Source organism: Archocentrus centrarchus, chromosome 4 (assembly GCF_007364275.1).
Source record: "Archocentrus centrarchus isolate MPI-CPG fArcCen1 chromosome 4, fArcCen1, whole genome shotgun sequence".
In the NCBI taxonomy this organism is placed as follows: Eukaryota; Metazoa; Chordata; class Actinopteri; order Cichliformes; family Cichlidae; genus Archocentrus; species Archocentrus centrarchus.
Genome location: NC_044349.1, coordinates 12,712,069 through 12,730,039, shown reverse-complemented (window position 1 = coordinate 12,730,039; position 17,971 = coordinate 12,712,069). Strand labels below are relative to the sequence as shown.

The window sequence follows — 17,971 nt, the reverse complement described above, 5'->3', positions numbered from 1 at the left end:
AACCACAAAAAGTCCCCATCTGGTTGTAAATCCACCATAACCACAATCAAACACACAGTTCCCCACAAATAATGTGATTCCATCTATGTAAGCACAAAGTGTTAGGAGTCCAGAGATGCATAAGCATGAAACTGTATAATTTATTTTCATTTCACAGTGCATACATCGTGTGCAGTTGTACCAGGTTACTCATCAACAGCACATTAGACTGACCTCAGTCATTTAAGACAGTTGTTTCCTCTGCAGTGAGAACATGCAAGTGTGCACAGTATCAGAAAAATCAGTAAATGACATCATCAAAAAGTTAATCATCATCATTACAATACCCAAACAAGAGACAGGAAGAAAAAAAAAAAATGTTGCTGACTGTAACATTCAGTGTACTTGTCACTACAGTGTAAATGTTTAAGAGTGTGGTTTAGGGGCAGTGACATCATTTTCCTTGTTAACCTCTGTTTTAACTCCATAGTCAGTAAAAGATGCTACATAATATATTACGTCCCACTCACTCCAAGTATACAATTTCAGGGTAATGTTACACTCTATAGTCAGCAGACTATCAGGTTTCCTTAACTGCACACACTTAAGCTGACTGAGTTAAGCCGATTTATTTATTCTATTTTCTTTTTTAGTGTAAGTGGGGCCGGAGTTACTAAAGCTTTTCAAATCAACCTCACAACAGCAGCTGGACGCTCAAGTATTTCTCCCCTCAGTCTTTTATGGTTAGATTTACAGTAGCTAGTAAAAAAAAAAAAAAAAAAAAAAAAAAGCAGAAATATTGTTTTATTTTACACAAAAATGTATCGCAGATGACGCTTCACTCCACAATACTCAACGCGAGGCAGAATGAGTGTAACACACGAGACCCGTTGATCATTTCCACCATTATCAATTTGATGGTGATGGAGGTGCTAAATACTGAAATTAATAGCAATAGAAACTGCAAAACAGCTACGTACATGCAGATAAAACAGTATTTTACTGTGTACAAGCGAGCATCGGTCTGCCGATTTTGATCAGAAGTTGTCAAATGCATCTGAGTGTGAATGGCTACATGGGACATTTGTTAATATCTTTTATTTATCTCCAAAAATAAAATCTAAAACATTCAATTTGGGGGCTCTTTTTTTTTTTTTTTTTACAACATACAACACCGATCATATGTTATCCATGTAAAATATACTCAAGCCAGCAAAAATACACGTCTATTCAGCTGAAAATAATTTTTTCCATTATGAAATCAACTACATAAACTCCTCTGAGATTTTTTTTTAAATACAGAATAAACTCAGAATACATTTTTAAAGAGTTAAAAAAAGAAAAGAAAAAGAAAAAAAAAAAAACACCACATAAGGAATCAGCTAACAAAGAAAAAGTACCTAATTTACAAAAGGATAAAATAACCCAGAGAAATTCAGAGATCCTCTCTTAAACACAAGCAGGAAGATTCCCACCAACCACCACAGCAAAGAAAAACACTGAGTGAAACCAGCTGGAGTGCAGCCGAAACTCAACAACAAGACGGCTACAAAAAAACGAGTTCATTTCAGGTTAGTTTCTCAGGTCCAAGCTGGGCTCTCATGTCTGAACATGATATAAATACCAAAATATTCCTCACTATCATGTAGGGTGGTCTGAAAACATTGCATACCCCTCCTTTCTATAATACTGTACCTTGATGTGATTATACTTGTACTGGATAAGGCACACCATACAAACCATCATTAACACACCTCAGCTCTCATAAATATCAAAGACTCTAAATTTATGTATTTATTTAGGGACACAAGAAGCTTCCTTCAAGCAGAAAGCAGTCCAATTGTGACTTTATATTAAAATAAAATCTAATCACTCTTAGAGAAAACTAACTTTGAGTATTTTAAATGTTTGCATAGTACATAAGTATTTTTTTTTTATGTTTACAATGCATAAAGGCCAGTACAGAAATGGTTCTGGAGTCTGATTTTTCCGTTTTGGAATTGCAAAGACCGATTCTTGGGGCTTTTAGAAGCATGCCAGAGATTTTATGAGCAAATCGTTAACGCAGAGCAGCACTCAAAAAGTGGAGAAATAGCTGCTATTAAACTGCCACACCGGCTGGCGTCTGGCATAAATCATAAGAACAACGAACCATAAATGTAATATTCCCGACACAAGCACACGAAAAAGCGCTCTCCTTTCCTCTGGGTTTGTGGTGGCGCAGTGAATGATGGGAAGCCACAATCGCTGGACGCGGCGTTTCTCTCCACAGGAGAGTCTGTTACAGGAATACTTTAGACTCTGTACACATTACATCCATGTAGCTACTCTGAGGAGAACTATATTGCTTCATTACAGTACAATCATCAACCACTGCATTATATTACAGTGTGACTCCTACCTATGCAGACACAGACTGTATTCCCTCATGTGAGAAAGGCAAAGAAACCGAGACAGAAAGAAAGAAAGATAAGTCTGGTGATATTCTGGATTTTCCTAAAGTCAGCAAATGCTATGAAAAGGCCAAAACCGACCAGAGTTTAACCAACAGTGAAGCCAGCGTACTAAATAACCTGCAGCTGAAAACAATCAGCGACAAATACACTATGACCCATTTTAAAAGTTATAGCTGACAGTGCTGAGAGATACAATAAGACAAATAAAGTATTGTTAGTTTTGGTCTTTCCATGGGATTTGATGATTGTAAAAAATATAGAGTACCTCCAGTCAAATCCTTTAAAGTTCACCTTTTCCAGCTGCACGCCAAACTTCACGAGCTCGGCAAAAACTTGCCATATTTTTAAGGTCAAAAGCGAGAGTCAGATGTGCTGCGAGTAGTAAAAGGCAGAGAATTAGGTGGACGATGTGAGGAGAGGAGTCGTGATGGTGGAAAAAGAGGGGAAAAAAAGTGAAGCAGGGATACTGGCTTTCTCAGGCTGTTCCTTTTAACTTTTGACTGGCAGCTCTTCAGTGTGAAACGTGTCCTGAGGAGATTTCTACAAGCACATCACATTATTCTGGAATGCGATTAAAACAGCAGCTTAAAGCACATCATATATTAACTATTACTCGACAAAGAAATCTTTATTTAAGATCTGACTGTGTCAGTGATTCTGATTACAAAGTACCCGATGTGGCATCTATAGAATAAGACACCAGAGTTTAACAAAAAAAAATAAATCACACGTCCATATAAGGCATAGTGATAAAAAGAAACATATTCCACAGCATATGGTGAGTTTCAAAAGGCCCACGTGGACTATGTTTAAAAGAACCCGCCTCACTTGCTGTTTACCAAAGATTTTAGTACCTAATTATGAAAGGTACTACTTTATAAGGTCTTAATTTAAATAAAGTAAACTTTTGAATTAAAAAAAAAAGATTTTAGTACCTGGTAGTAATAATATTTGTTAACCCTCATCATGTGAAATGTTTGGAACACTGCGAGTTACAGAGTGATGTGGTGGCGCTGTGAGGAGCTAACATCCCTTCTTAATCCTGACACAGTACTGAGGCTTTTTAAATTCCTGTAAGCAAACGTAGAACGTTCCTCCGTTGTCTCTGTTCGCTGCTTCTTTAAGAAAAATGCAGTTAGTGCATCTTTTGGGGGTGAATACGTTATAAGGTGAAAAATGCATGAAAATACGAGACATTATTTTATTAGACAGAAATGCTGAACTGAGTTGAAAAAACGTGAAAACAAATCTCAGTCCTCTTAAGTTACTTTTGTCTGTGCTTTTAGAAATTGATTTTCTTTTAAAACAAGTAAAAAATATCTCATGAACTGGAAAAGCTTTCTTTTTTTAAAAAAAAAGATGGCAATACTATGGCCTCGGTTTGTGGTTTTGGAGTGCCGTGATCACAGTTCATGAGACGCTTTACTTGGAGGTATCCAATTCCAGAGTAATGTCCAGAGGAAATTTATTTTAAGAAAACTGACAAGCTAATTCTTTTCAATTACTATAAATCTGGTTTTAGTTTTTTTTTTTAAATATGGAGATGGATCATAGATGGAACATAAATGGAGAATTCTGTGGTGCACCACTTCATCTCTTCCTGTTCCCTGCTCTGTGGCTTTTTGTTTGTGTTGGCTGGTCTTGAATTTATACTCAGAGCTAAGTGTTGAGATAAAAAAAAAAAAGAATAGTTTTTTTTTCTGCTAATTGTGATAGAAGAATAAAACCTATGGCATTTTACAGACACCGAGTCCATGATGTCCCTCAGGACTCATCTGCAGCTTTGCCCTGGACCTGGTGGTGACTGTTGTTAACTTGTGAGAGCTGCAGGCTGGTGTGGAGGACTGAGCCCAGGCAACACATGGACTCAATCTCCTCAAGGAGGCCTTGATCCTGCACCACAGTTGCCCCTGGGCCTTTACCCTGACCCAAGCACAGGCCAAGCCCAAGAAGCCCCTCTTTGGACATCTCCTTCTCCCAGGGGACCTGCATAGCTGAATGGCTGGTCCTTGACGGACTCCTCTTACCCTCCTTGCTCTCCCGCCTCTGGAGGGCCATTTGCTGATAGTGCCTTGTTGTCTCTTTGGACATCACCTTCCTCCTGAGGACACTGGTGGAGGCAGTCTGGTTCTCAGGCTGGAGAGGCTCTGAGCTGCTTTGAGGGTCTGAGATGGTCCGCACCCGTCCCCCCAGTACAGGAGAACAGCTTGTGTCAGGAGCAGACATTGGAGAACTGCAGGTGTGCAAGAGAGTGGGAGATGATTCTTTAGATGTAACTCTACGGGACAGGGCGGGCGAGTAAGAGTAACGATCTCCTGATTTCCGCGCTGGAAGTAGTGGATCAGGGTCAGGCCGGGACTTGGCGGGTGAGGGCTGACAAGGGTGTGACACAGAGATGGCAGCGCTCTGGGCTGGTGATGCAGCAATGGGCACTGCAGGAACTGTTGCGGGTTTTTTTGACACCTTCAGGCTGCTCTTGGTGGGCTGTCTGCGTGGAGATGGAGGAAGGTGTTTTCCGTGGACCGCACTGTCATCCTGGCCCATATTCCATCCACCTTGATCTCCGCCTCCACCACAGCTGCTCTCATCTGCAGGTTTAGACTCTTTGCATGATGAGGGCTTAGTCTGACAAATAAGAGACAGAAGGGTCACCACATGTTTACAAGCTCTAGGCCCCTAATGCTCTCTAGATAATTGCTGTTACTCTTTATTGGTTAATGCATTTGTAAAATACTGACATTCTCCACTGTAGGTGACAACCCTTGGCCCCAACAAAGTCAGAATGCCTTTAGATAAGTTGGGTTTATTCTAAATTTAGCACACAAATAAGCCATAATAAATCTTGAAGGCATTAGCAAATATTTCCTTTTTCCTATCTTAGTTATCCTGAATATAAAATGTGATGTATCCAAAGTCAAAAGTGAAAGCAGACAGAAGGAGATTTTGCCAGTCTGTAGTCATCTACAAATGTGTTTTTTCAGTTTTCTGATAGATTTTCTATGGTAAATGACTAATCCTTCAAAAAAAAACAAAAACAAAAAAATGCAGTATTTTCTTGCATACCGGGATTTTGTATTCTAAATCATCCATGGACAAGAAGAAATCCAGGCTCTTTGCAGCGCTGAGTTTTCCTTGCTCCATTGTTGTGGTGGTCAGAGAATCTAAGATTTCCTCCAGAAGGTTCATCTGGCCCGACTGAGAGGAATCGATGTCCAGATCAAGGGAGCAGGAATCATCACTGTCCTCATTGTACGAAGGGACATCGCCACTGTCCTCTGAGGAGATCCTGTGTTTAGAGGATAAAGAGAAAGCCATGCTTAATGATCCCTTCACCTGTGTGTACGCATGTCTTAAAGATAACTTTTGACAAGAAAACCAGGCTTCATTATCATACAATGATATCACAGAGAGCAGGTCAACAAAATAAGCAACAGTGACAATTCCAACAACTTATGTTGTTGCTTAATTTGTCCACTCGGGGGCAGTATTATCATGAGGGGAAAAAAAAAAAAGAGGACAATCTGCTTGGAAAAGCACTTCTACATCTAACCAACTTTTCAATCCACCACCCTAAGTTCTCATATCTTGACATTATCGATCTAAGACTGAAAATGGCTTCAGAGACTTACTTGCTTGCATTGTCCAGCTCCTCATCATCGAGCCCATAGCCCAGATCTCGAGGGCCCACGCTCATGGGAGACTTGAAGTTATGCTGTTAATGAGAATAAAAAGGCAAGAAGCTGTAAGTTAGAAAGAAAGAATAACAAGATAAAACAATAAAAATGGACCCGAGGGGGGTCTCAGCTTCTCCCCGCTAAATAATAAAAGACTGCTGATAAACATGAGTCCAGACAGAATACGGTGTTCTGCTGAAGTGCAGCTTTTCATAAAACTACGACTTGGGATTTAACGTTAAAAAAAAGAAAAGGAAAAAAAATTCAGGACTGTGTCTGGTGGGTCCCCATAAGACAGGACTAATAGCCTGTTTTAATGAGCCTGGGTCCTCAGGGTTGAGACTAAATTTGTCAAATTTGGGTCTCGGGATAAAAATCTTTAAGATCCCCTGCAGTATTTAATCAAACTCAGCATTATATATGAACTGCAAGGTACCGGAGAGTTAAGATATGGGTAACTACACCAATAACTTGCAATATGGCACCAGTGCATTTGAGTGTATTTGACACTGCAGAGTGGTGAATGATCAGAGTGTGCTGCAGTTGTCTGACACAGTGGGTTTAATAAGCCACCTGTGTACCGTGTTTAATGGGCGGGTTAGGAAAGAGACAGAAGCTTTACAGAGCAGGGCAGGACTCTCCCCATGGGAGCCCAAATCTGCCCCAGGCCACTTATTAACATGCCTTCCACTAAGATGCACATGTTCCTCTCACTGTGCGTTCATGTTCACTGATGTTAACACTATCTCTCACTTTCTAATTTACACTCTTTACATTTTGCCCATTTAGCTGCTTCCAGTTTGCTGCTGACCTCCTGCGTCTTTCTTCGAGAATATCTCGAACCGTCCTTCAGTTTCTTTGCTTTTAAGCACTCGTGGGTGCAGTTACCACCACAGCACTGCAATAAGTGTGTGTTACAATGACGTCTTCTGGGGTTTTGTTAAACAATAGTTTTAGGCTCCACCTCTCTGTTGTCTCTGCATGTTTCTCTTTCAACTAATTTAAGCCACGTTATCGAAGCCCATTGCAGAGAAAGATTCTGTCCAACCCTAAAAGTGATCAGAGTGCAGGAAAGGAAGTGACTGTGACTCAAAGGGGAACACCAGAAGAAAGAATGAAAGAGGAAGCTAAATGAATGAAAATAGGAAGGAAGGAAATGTGGAGAGGTGAGGCAAGATTCCTCAAAGCCCCAAAGAATGATGGGAATGGTGTGTGCGTGTGTTTGGGGGGTGGTGTGGAGGGGGTCAGTATTGGAACCGCGAACCAAGCCGGTCTTGATTAGCCGACGCAGTGCCAGCCAGACAGGCGGAATGTAACGTGTGGCTGGCCTGGCCTCATTTAGAGCCTGCGTTCGGCTAAGGAGGACGCACACTCGCACGTGCATGTGCATATACACACACTCACTCACATACGCACCCTATTACCAACCCCCCCCTCAAAAAAACAAAGAGTTAAAGTGCCATTTTCTCCATAAAAGTCAGCGAAGGAGATGTGTGCAGTAGCCACTTAAGCCTCTCAGCCATCGGGCTAAACACGAACACATGTGGTGGCACTGCTGATTGGCCAAGCCGCTCCCCTTCTATGGTAGCTTGGAGCTATAATGAAAGAGATTTCAGAGGGGCTCAGGCCTGGGATCCCTAAACAGCTTTTAATGGATTCCTGTGTCAGGGCAGTAAATCTGGGACCAGGCTGACATGCCAGCCAGCCAAAGCAGGCCAGCAGAGCAGAGATGCACCTGTGAGACACTTGGGGAGCGTCTGCTTTGGACAGTAATGCTTACACACTGCAAACCCATGCACTGTATGTTCATGGCAACTACCGCTACTGACTGTTTATTTGTGGAGCATGGCTATCTTTAAGAAGGCAGGACCTCGCTCTGCGTCTAGGTGTTTATTAAAGCAAGGTGAACCCAAATGCAACCAGACACAGGTCACAAAGCCCGGCTCTCTGATCTTGATTACAGCTTTGGTGCTGTCTACCCAAAAGGAAGTACCACAGGGAGCAGTAAATAGATGGGACCTCACTTCACAGCTTTATCAATTTGTCATTCCCTCTCTTCACTGTGACCCTTTAGAGCAACAGTAAAGATTAAACTATTTACAACAACAAGGCATTTTACAATGGAAGCAACAAAGCAGGAATTGGTTTAGCATGCTTTTTTTAAAAAAAAGAAAAAAAAACAAAAACAGCCAACATACTGAGTTCATTTTTACTGGTAATATAAAACAAAGTATCCATTTGGTAGTTACTTTATTATTACATTACAGGCTCTCCAGAGCTGTCAAAACCAACAGCAGCAGTTAAATCTGAGATCTAAAATTAGATGCACTGTATGTCAATGTAAACAACGGCAACAGCAAAAAATACAGAGACATTCACAATGAGATATTCTTAACCAGTGCAAACAGGTCCCCTGTTAAAGCCGTGACAGCTCTGTCACCATACCATATCTCCCCAGGCCTGACAGGACAGTGGAAAGCATGAAATAGGAGAACAACAGATTATCATACTGCTCCTTCATTAGCTTCTCGCTGTCGGCTAATGGGAAGCTGAAAGGTGAAAATGAAAAAGTGATTCTCGCTCCGTGCCTCCTGTCTTTCATTTCCTCCCTCCATCACTCTGCTGTCAGTGACAGATGTCACTGTTTCTGTCTGTCGGGCTCTCCGTTCTTTCCTCCCCACCACGCTGCCACAAGTGAGACGGCAGAGAGAGAGAGAGAGAGAGACGGGGGAGGAAACGGGAGTCAGGAAAATGATACAAATGGTCAGGTTATTCCATTAAAACTAACTCCATCCAGTTTTTTTTTTTTAAGATATAGAGAACTCTGTGGTGTTTCTTAATTAAAATAAAAAATGGGAAAACAAATGACATTTTAGCAAAGTGAAGAAGAGAAGCATTTTGGAATTTTATGTAATTTTGTAATTGCATTACATTGATTTGTGTCACTCAGTAGTAGCCTAACAATGTAAAGCAATCCTAATCCTACAAAAAACCAATAAAAACACACCCTGAAGTCTAAAGCCATGAACTGCAAGGGTAAACATGTTAACGCTATATAACCACGGCCTCCTAATGCAACAAGCAAAGGTATGAAAAACATCCAACATAAAACAAACATCCTCAGGTTTGATAAAACAAATTACATTAATTTCTTTGGTTATGGGAAACTAGTCGCCACCACCCATTTCAGAAGCCGTGTTTGGGCAAAGTTACTTTTCTCTTCCTCTTTCCTTCCTTCCCTGCATGACCAGTTATGCAGAACAACTATGCCTCTCTGTGACAGGGCCAAACGCTAGTGGACTTTAATAGCTGGTCTAACATTATACATTTCATATGGTATTTCAGAGTGGGCACTAATCTCACAGCTTGGCAGTATATGTAAAGAGATTCCAGTAAAATGCAAACAAACCTTGGGGAGAAGCAGAGCTTTGCAGAAGTATGGCCAACTATCTGCCTGTTTAAGAGCTGCTCACTCAAAAAGAAGGAGAGGGGGAAAAAAGAAAAAAAAAAGAAAAGATATAGCGTTTGAGGAGCGATCCACTGCTCCTCTGTCCAACTGGCTGTTGCTGAAAGCTCGCTTCCTTTTCACTCAAAACAGGAGCCATATAAAAGAAGGAGAAATGTGCATTATGCTCATTCTGTCAAACCAAACCAAACACATCCAGTAAAAAAAAATCACCAGGTGTCTTTCTGTGAATGGGTGCAATGCAGTACTTTGAAGCTTCCAGGAGATGGCACTTTGGTTTCAGCCAGGAAGCCGGTCGGTCTCTTAAGAGGTTAGAAACTAAGTGGAGTGGAGACTACAAATGCATACAAATAACCATGAAAACACACGCAGAGCTATGGACAGAGCAACTGTACTTAAAGTACCAAACTATTCCACTAACAAGAGTTATACACAACATTCATCTTACAATGAACAAGTATGAGTGATTTTCAACTTGAAATCACATTTAAAAATCTAATTATTGAGTTATGACAAATACACTCAATGCTCTGTGACCCAGAGTTCTTAAACACTGAATTAACTATTCACTTTACCCACAGAGGATTGCTTCTGCATACTGTCCATATGAAAGCATCTTCATTTACACAGAATACAAGGCACTCACAATGTCTTCATTCAATGGGCACTACTTCAAGTGTTACTGCACTGCAAATACATATTAGTATAAGCATGTTTGATCTTGGAGGGAAATGATAGTCTTTCATCGTGAAATCTGCACAACATTAATTTGCATTTCTTGTGATACAAAACACAGACACTACACACATTACATCTGTATCTACTGGCCATGAACACATGAACTGACTCCCACTGATGGAGCACACACAAATATTCACCCATACAACTGTGCACGCACGCACGCATACACACACACACACACACACACACACACACACACACACACACACACACACACACACACACACACACAAAGCAGCCTTTACACACTCAAGTATCCATGAGACTTTGTTCCTCTGATTTACATCTGTGTTAGCTTCCTGTTTCCTCTCAACCCTGAGCTGTTTTCCAGGCTGGCATTTCTCCTGCATCACCAGGTGAAGAGTCCACAGCCTGGGGGCTGAGCCCGGCCACAAGCCTGCTGGCTGTCATTGCCCATAACGCTGTCCCAACCTCTGCTCTCCTCTGCGCGCTTAACAGCTGTCATTCAGTTGCCTCCAACCTGAGGCAAACTGATAAATGAATGCACGTTTGTGCACATCGAGTGCACGCACTCAAAGACAGCTTCACATACTAAAGGGATGAGGCACAGACATACTTCCTATTCACAGATGTGTATGCACCACATGAAACACACACACCAACTAAGCAAAAATCTTAAACAGAAACTAGTGCTCACATGAAACCATACAGGAGCCAGAACAATGGCTGTTGTTTGTTGCATCAGACGAGAAATCAGCAGCCCAATTCAGTCTTGTTTTTGTCAAACGAAAGGATTACTCCTACATTCTTAATCAACGCGCTCACCAAACACTACAAATCACCCACATTGCCGGATACAGCTGAAATATGAATGCATATGACAGCAGCACTTCCACTTTGGTACATGTGTTGGCTGATCAAATAGAATATGAATTTCGTAACTCTGATTATTTTGCTATGATTAATTAAAGAAGCTTCTCCGGGATCATTCACTTCATTTCAAGGACACACACAGAGATGTTTGCTAAGAAAAAGAACGATAGGAAAAAAAAAAAAAATGCAGCGAGTTTTTCTTTCATACCGGCGTCTCTGCTCAAATCACATTTTTGGAGTGTTTCAGGTGGACAAGGCTTTGTTGGTCACTCAGTTAAAAGGTATGGACACATGCATACTGGAGATATAAATAATAGATTTAGTGTATGCAGCACCAAATCTATTCCTTTAATAATAACTAACTTAGTAACATGACCTTTATTAAGATGTGTATTAAAATGTGTAAGAGTAAGTTTTGGCCCTCCTGTTTTAGTGAGGTGCTGATTCCACTTGTTGGTCGATTAAGTTAATAAACACCAGGAGGGCAAAGCATAGCCGCTTCCAAAAAAACCCCATAATAATAAGAGTAAAAAACAAAAAAAAATTAAAAAATTAAAATCTATATTTCATTATGTTTACCAGATTTTTCTCCTTCCATTGTGAGTTTCTAAAAACAGCAAGTTGCCAGTTTAATAGGTACACTAAAGGAAAGCTAATGCAGTCTAATACAACAAGTCACATAATCATGACTGTGTTAATTTTCAGAGTCTGATTAAAGTTCATGCTGGGAGCTGTTATGTTACCCTCACTGATTAAAAACAGTGTAAAGCACCAGCTGATGAAAACATAATATTAGTTTTCATTTTTGAAGTAAATACTTGTTTTTTTCCTTTGCACAGATGAGCCAAATGTCTGTGCCTTGTATAGAAAGAGACAAGACCGTGCTGGTTACATATGAAGCGAGAACGGGATATTTTCTTTTAAATGATGAGTTAAGAATAAGAGTAGGCCAAACGATAGGAGTGGTGTGTGGGCACGAGGAAGTACGGGAGGCGTGGGGATCAAGGTGCTTTTTGTATTTTATTTTTTTTTTCCATTTTACTTAACCTTTATTTAACTGGGTTAGTCCCACTGAGATCAATTTCTTGTGTAAGGAACACCTGGTCAAGACTTTGGTGGGCAGAACAACAGTATCAACATTTCATAGAAAGCATGCTCAGGAAGAAACAAACAAACAAACAAACAAAACCAGACAGGTGAGACATGAGAAAGCATGAGAACAATGGCAATGCTTTTCTCCAAATCAAATGTAAACATGTGTTGCATTAAACAGTTAGGTCAAAGTGTATCATTTGCTGGCATCGAGAGTAGCTACTTCAGAAAACACCTAGAAAGACTCTTTATTTCCTTATGGACTTGCTTCCTGAGGAAAGCATACAGTTTTTGTGAGAATCAATGTTTTGTTTGACTTTGAGCTTCTAAGTAATCTGCCTAATGTGTGGAGAAAGACAGAAAACTCCATTAATAAGACTCTCTAAATATAAAATAAAAAATGTAAAAAATACTGCAAGCATTTATATTTTCAAAGACAATTTCCCAGCAAATCTTTTAACGAATTTGAATCTTTCAGGGTTTGCTACGCTGTACTGACAGGGATTATTTGTCTCTGAATATTAATTAATATATATTTCATCAATATGTCTAAAGCCATCAAACTTTAGACATAACACCCAGTAGTGTTTGCAAATGCTTTTAATTTGTATGAGTTGGGGTAATATACAAATATACTTGAACTAAAAGCAATATTAGGAAAGGAAAGAATGGGAAGATCATTGAGTGTGACTAAAGAGAAACTGATTGACTACATATAAACACAAACACACAAAAGCGGTGCTGTGGGACATGCTGCCCTGTGTCCTGTGTGTCCCTCCTCCAGTGGTCTCCAGGGACCCGTTACTGTGGCAATGGGCAGGCCTCAGTGGCATGAACAGGGGTGTATATCCTGAATACAGTGTATGGGTGCATGTTTGTGGGTGTGTGCGCATGCACATCAACTGCATGTTAAATGTTAATCTGTGTGTGTGTGTGTGTGTGTGTGTGTGTGTGTGTGTGTGTGTGTGTGTGTGTGTGTGTGTGTGTCGGCCTGTCTTTGTGTGTGCGTGCTGGCTGGGGGCGGGGAGGGTGTCCGAGGAGGCCTTTAGAAAAGCCCTAATTGCCGTTCCTCTCTTCTCCCTGGCCGTCACACCTTCCTCTGCGCTAAGACTTTCCAGCCTCATCTCTCACACACACACACACACACACACACACACACACACACACACACACACACACACAGGAAATACAACACTAATTAGAGACAGCACAACCTCTCCTAATCACACTCTTGCATGACTGTGACCAAAATGTCAGAATGTGCAGGCATGGTTTTTTTTGTTGTTGTTTTTAAAGCTGGGAGTCCGTATATTCATTTAGCAATAAGAGGTGGAAAAGCTCGAGCTTGGACTACCGAAGTATAGATATGAGGTAAGAATATAACTAGCATCCCCGCGGCTGTGTGCATTTGTTTAATACAGATGTGTGCAACTCCAATAGCATGATACTAAACCTACACCAGGAAACGTATCTACACATTTGCATTTAGGCTACAGTGTCTAATAATTAAACTAGAAAGCATTTTCAACTCTCGCATATTTATTGATGAATGTGTATTTTGTGAGCATGCACGCGCCTGCACATCCCATGCCAGCTCTGCACACAACAAAGAACAAATGTGCTACCCACTTATGGTGCACAAGCAAATTCTTCAGAGGAAATGCTGACCAGCAGATGAGCTGCTTCGACTGTCCGTGCTGTTCAGAGGAAAAATACTGAATGTACAACATGAGTGCATTGAAAGAAAAAAAAAAATGCTTATCATTACATTTGGCACCCTGACAAACTACTGTACTTCCAAGAACTGCTACAAGAGAGACAGACAGGTGGGGGAGAATGGGAGAAAGAGGAGAGGGACGGAGATGAAAAGAGTCAAAAAGATCTGGGGCTAGAAAAGAGGAATAAAGCAGCGAGAACAAAAAGTGGACGGAAAAGAGTTAAGAAAAAGACTGAATCCCTGTCGGTCAAGTGAAGTGAGCTCTGGTATAATCAGTCAGTGTAAATGTAGTTAACTCATTTACTGATGTGCATCAGTGTGTGCGTATGCCTGTGTGTGTGTGTGTGTGTGTGTGTGTGTGTGTGTGTGTGTGTGTGTGTCATACCCGTCTTATCTTCTGCAGTCTCCTTGGAGACAGGCTCTTGGTGCTGGTTGGAGATCCTGGATAGACCGTTATCCCCTCTTCTTCATCATCCTGACATAGAAGATGAATTTACATTTTTTGTGTTACAAAATCTGCATTAATACCCACATTCATTTAAAAGAAACATGTTACAACAACGGTGATTTCTGAGCTGATGCAATGAAGCCTTCTGTCCAGTTTGATGCCATTTCACAGCAACATTAAATTACAGGTTAAACAATCAGTCGCTGTCTTATGTCAAGAAATCCATGTGGATACACCTTATTTTCTCTGCACAGTACACTTTCATTGTTCAACGCATGCAAAAACTGAACCACACAGTTGCATTTCAACATTAAAATGGACACTGCATGGACACCAAATTAGCAGGAAAAAAAAAATCACTAGCAAATACACTTTACTCCTTGAAACTTACTGTACTGAGTACTGTGGCTTTTTACATCTTCAGGAACAAATGGTCTTCAGTCTCAGAGCCAAAAACATTGTGGTAAAGTCACAAAAAAACAAACTATTCTGCTGTGGCTTTTGACTTCTGTGAGATATTTTTTAGTACAAGACAGATGGATACCTTTCGCTTTATCGCTCAAAACATTTTTTTCTACCACGTTATGACAATAACAACCATGGTAACCAACTCTGACACCAGTATGCTTGTGCTTTTAGGGTTTTTGCTTAAGGGTCTGCAGCTGGTGGCAAACAGAAATCCACTGCAGTTTAAAACCACATCATAAATTCATTTCTCTACAGAACAAAAAAAAGAAATCTGTTTAACTTCAGAATCAAATAGATTTCTGCACCTCTGTTTGCCACAGCCGCGTGTGTTTGCATGTGCATACACAGTGCCTTCCCCTCCTGTTCATCATCAGCACCCTCTCCTCTCAGTTTCCCACTGACAGATCAAACTGCTATTGCCTTATCAAATCCATCAGGCTTATGGAAACATACACCTCGTTACATTAGCTTTGAGGAAATCACAGGCTCACTGATGAAATATGCAGACAATAAAAAGAGAAAGAAGGGGCTGGGGCTCAGATGACATGACAGGCCATAGCCAGAGGGGCGCTGGTTAAAAATGTACAGCCCTGAACAAAGCGCTAAGCAGGCTTCAACAGTCATTAAAAGGCCCCTACGTCAGAATCACACACTCCATGTAAAGCAGCTTTCCTGTCTGTTTCTATGAGGGAGGCATGTATCTATCTGAAGGCCTTAGAACAAAATTATGTCTACATGCGTGTGTTTGCATGCCCCTGACAGCCATGTGTGCATGAGAGGTGTGAAGGTCCACGCAGCTCACCCTTGCTTTAAGTATGCCCTTAAAGTCCCGGATACCCCTCTTAGCATGAACCTTGGCCTAGGAGGGAAAAATAACACACACGCACAGATACACACATACACACACACACACACACACACACACACACACAGAGATTACTAATCAAAACATGTTGCATTAACATTCTGTTCTGGTTTCATGTAACATCAAGAAATGCTTTGATCCCTGTGGCAAAAAACATGAAGACAAAAGGCTGGATGAGAGAGCCTTGCACATCAACATAGGGCACCCTGACCACCTATTGTACAGCACATAATAACATGGTATTGCTCATGAAACATTTACTAGCCATGAACAATTCTCCCAGTTGTTCAGAGCTCATCAGCCAGGAAAAAGTTTTGAGAGTAAATTTTTCATATATTGAAGGTCTTATTCCCTCCTACAGTAAGAATCTATAAAATGATGGCAAAATGTATTTTTTTTTCTGCCACCAGTTTTTATGATTTTGTTATGCACAAAAAATAAAAAACAGTGCATTAACATCATACCTTTGACACAGCTGTGTTGAAGAGTGCTCCTCCTCTCTGTAACAGACACAGTAAACTGTCAGTCAGTTACACACATTTGGAGCAAGTTTCAAAACATACACAAACATTCAAAAATATATTTTTAATCAATTATTAACTTCTAACTGCAGCGATACAGCTGGGCAATAATACTCTTTATTGACTTTTACTACAATCAGTCTAGCAACAAATGAGTTTTTGGCTCATGTAAACCATACTAGGTGATCATATTGCACTGCTTTGAACATCAGATTGATTATTTCAGTCGTCACTTTGCACACATTTGCCATAGTGTGATTTATACTGCCCCCAACCCCCCCCCATAACACTCTCAGGAAAAATTAAAAAAAAAAAAAAACACAACAAAACCTCTGCAGCTGAGAACAGCACTGCAATAAAACGTTAGCGAAAAGCAGTGACACCAAATGAAGTCTCACTGAGCAGTGATAAACTACGTGATTCACAGCATTCAGGAGGTTTTATTTAGAAGCAGCCTAAAACAGTGATAGAAAAGATCGGATGTGATTGATTCATACTTTGAGTTCTGCAGACTGACATTATGGCACCCAGTATCTCTCTACGCCTTTCTTCTTTTCTCTCTCCGATTTGCTGCTTCGCTCCTTTTGGCGTCTCAACTCTTTTTCTTTCTGTTGGGTCTTTAGTGTAAGCACAAAGCGTCGGCTAAACGGCTAAACAGAGTAAATGGCAGACAGCGTTTCAGAAGTTGGCAGAGGGAGAGGAGAAGCGGGGCCAAGGTGAAGGCCCCTCTTATAGATCCCTGTCAGTCAGGAAATATGAACTTTAACAAACCTTTGAAGAGCACTCTAGAGGACTAATTCAGCCTTAGCTGACGGCATGGGGAGAGAGGGAGGGTGAGGGAGAGACACTCAGTGGTGAGTGAGAGAGGGAGAGGCCAAGGTTGGGGGTGGTGGTTGTGGGGAGGGGAGTGGGGGGGTAGAGCTGTGACAGAAATGAGAAGAGGAAGAGAGATAAAGATAGATAGATAGATAGATAAGAGAAGAAAAGGAAAGGAAAGGAGGAAACGGCCAGAAAGAGATGAAGGATGGAGAGACGTATGTTCTTGGGTTGGTTCAGCGGAGTAACGCCTGTGTTTGCTGCCAGATCAACATGTCATGTCTGAGGACGTCTTGTCACGTCAAATCGCTCCTGTCTCCCTCCCTGTCTGTCTCCACTGTCCTGCTGCACGCGCTGCTTCACACACACCAAACTGCACTCAAGCTCGAGCTGTAAGTTCAGGCAGCCCCTTCATTCCAAAGGCAACACCAAGACTTCAAACAGTCGTGCCTGTCATGCTTTCAATTAAATATAGCTCAGGAATAATACGAGTGATATGGGGAGGGGGGGCACTGGTAAGAGAATATACAGAATATCATGTGAATACCTTTACAGTATGCATCCATTGCTGGTAAGACCTTGAATTACCTGAAAGGATGTATCAACGACAGAACATATAATTAATCATTTTAAACTCAGTATGATGACTTTGTATATTTCAACAGCGTCGCATCCACACACACACACACACACACACACACACACACACACACACACACACACACACACACACACACTTTTGGACATTATGCAGAATTTCATTTTGTAGAAAAAAGAAATCCCTATATTGATTCGGGCGAATAAAGTTACAACAGCGACTTTTCCATAATGCTTCCAGGACACTTTTCAGTAAAGGTTGTAAAGCCAGACATTGTTATTTTTGTCTCCTGTGTG

General features: G+C 41.0%; 1 protein-coding gene across 1 annotated transcript in view; it reads right to left on the bottom strand.

The window, feature by feature from the left end:
• Positions 1 to 749: 749 nt before the first annotated feature.
• dennd1b (DENN/MADD domain containing 1B) overlaps positions 750 to 17,971 on the bottom strand; it is a 102,294-nt gene continuing 85,072 nt past the window's right edge. Inside the window, 7 exon segments of the mRNA XM_030727321.1 lie at positions 750 to 5,060; positions 5,499 to 5,721; positions 6,065 to 6,147; positions 14,345 to 14,434; positions 15,678 to 15,734; positions 16,205 to 16,240; positions 17,625 to 17,665. Of these exon segments, the coding sequence (XP_030583181.1) occupies positions 4,200 to 5,060; positions 5,499 to 5,721; positions 6,065 to 6,147; positions 14,345 to 14,434; positions 15,678 to 15,734; positions 16,205 to 16,240; positions 17,625 to 17,665 (1,391 nt within the window). The 3' untranslated portion in view covers positions 750 to 4,199.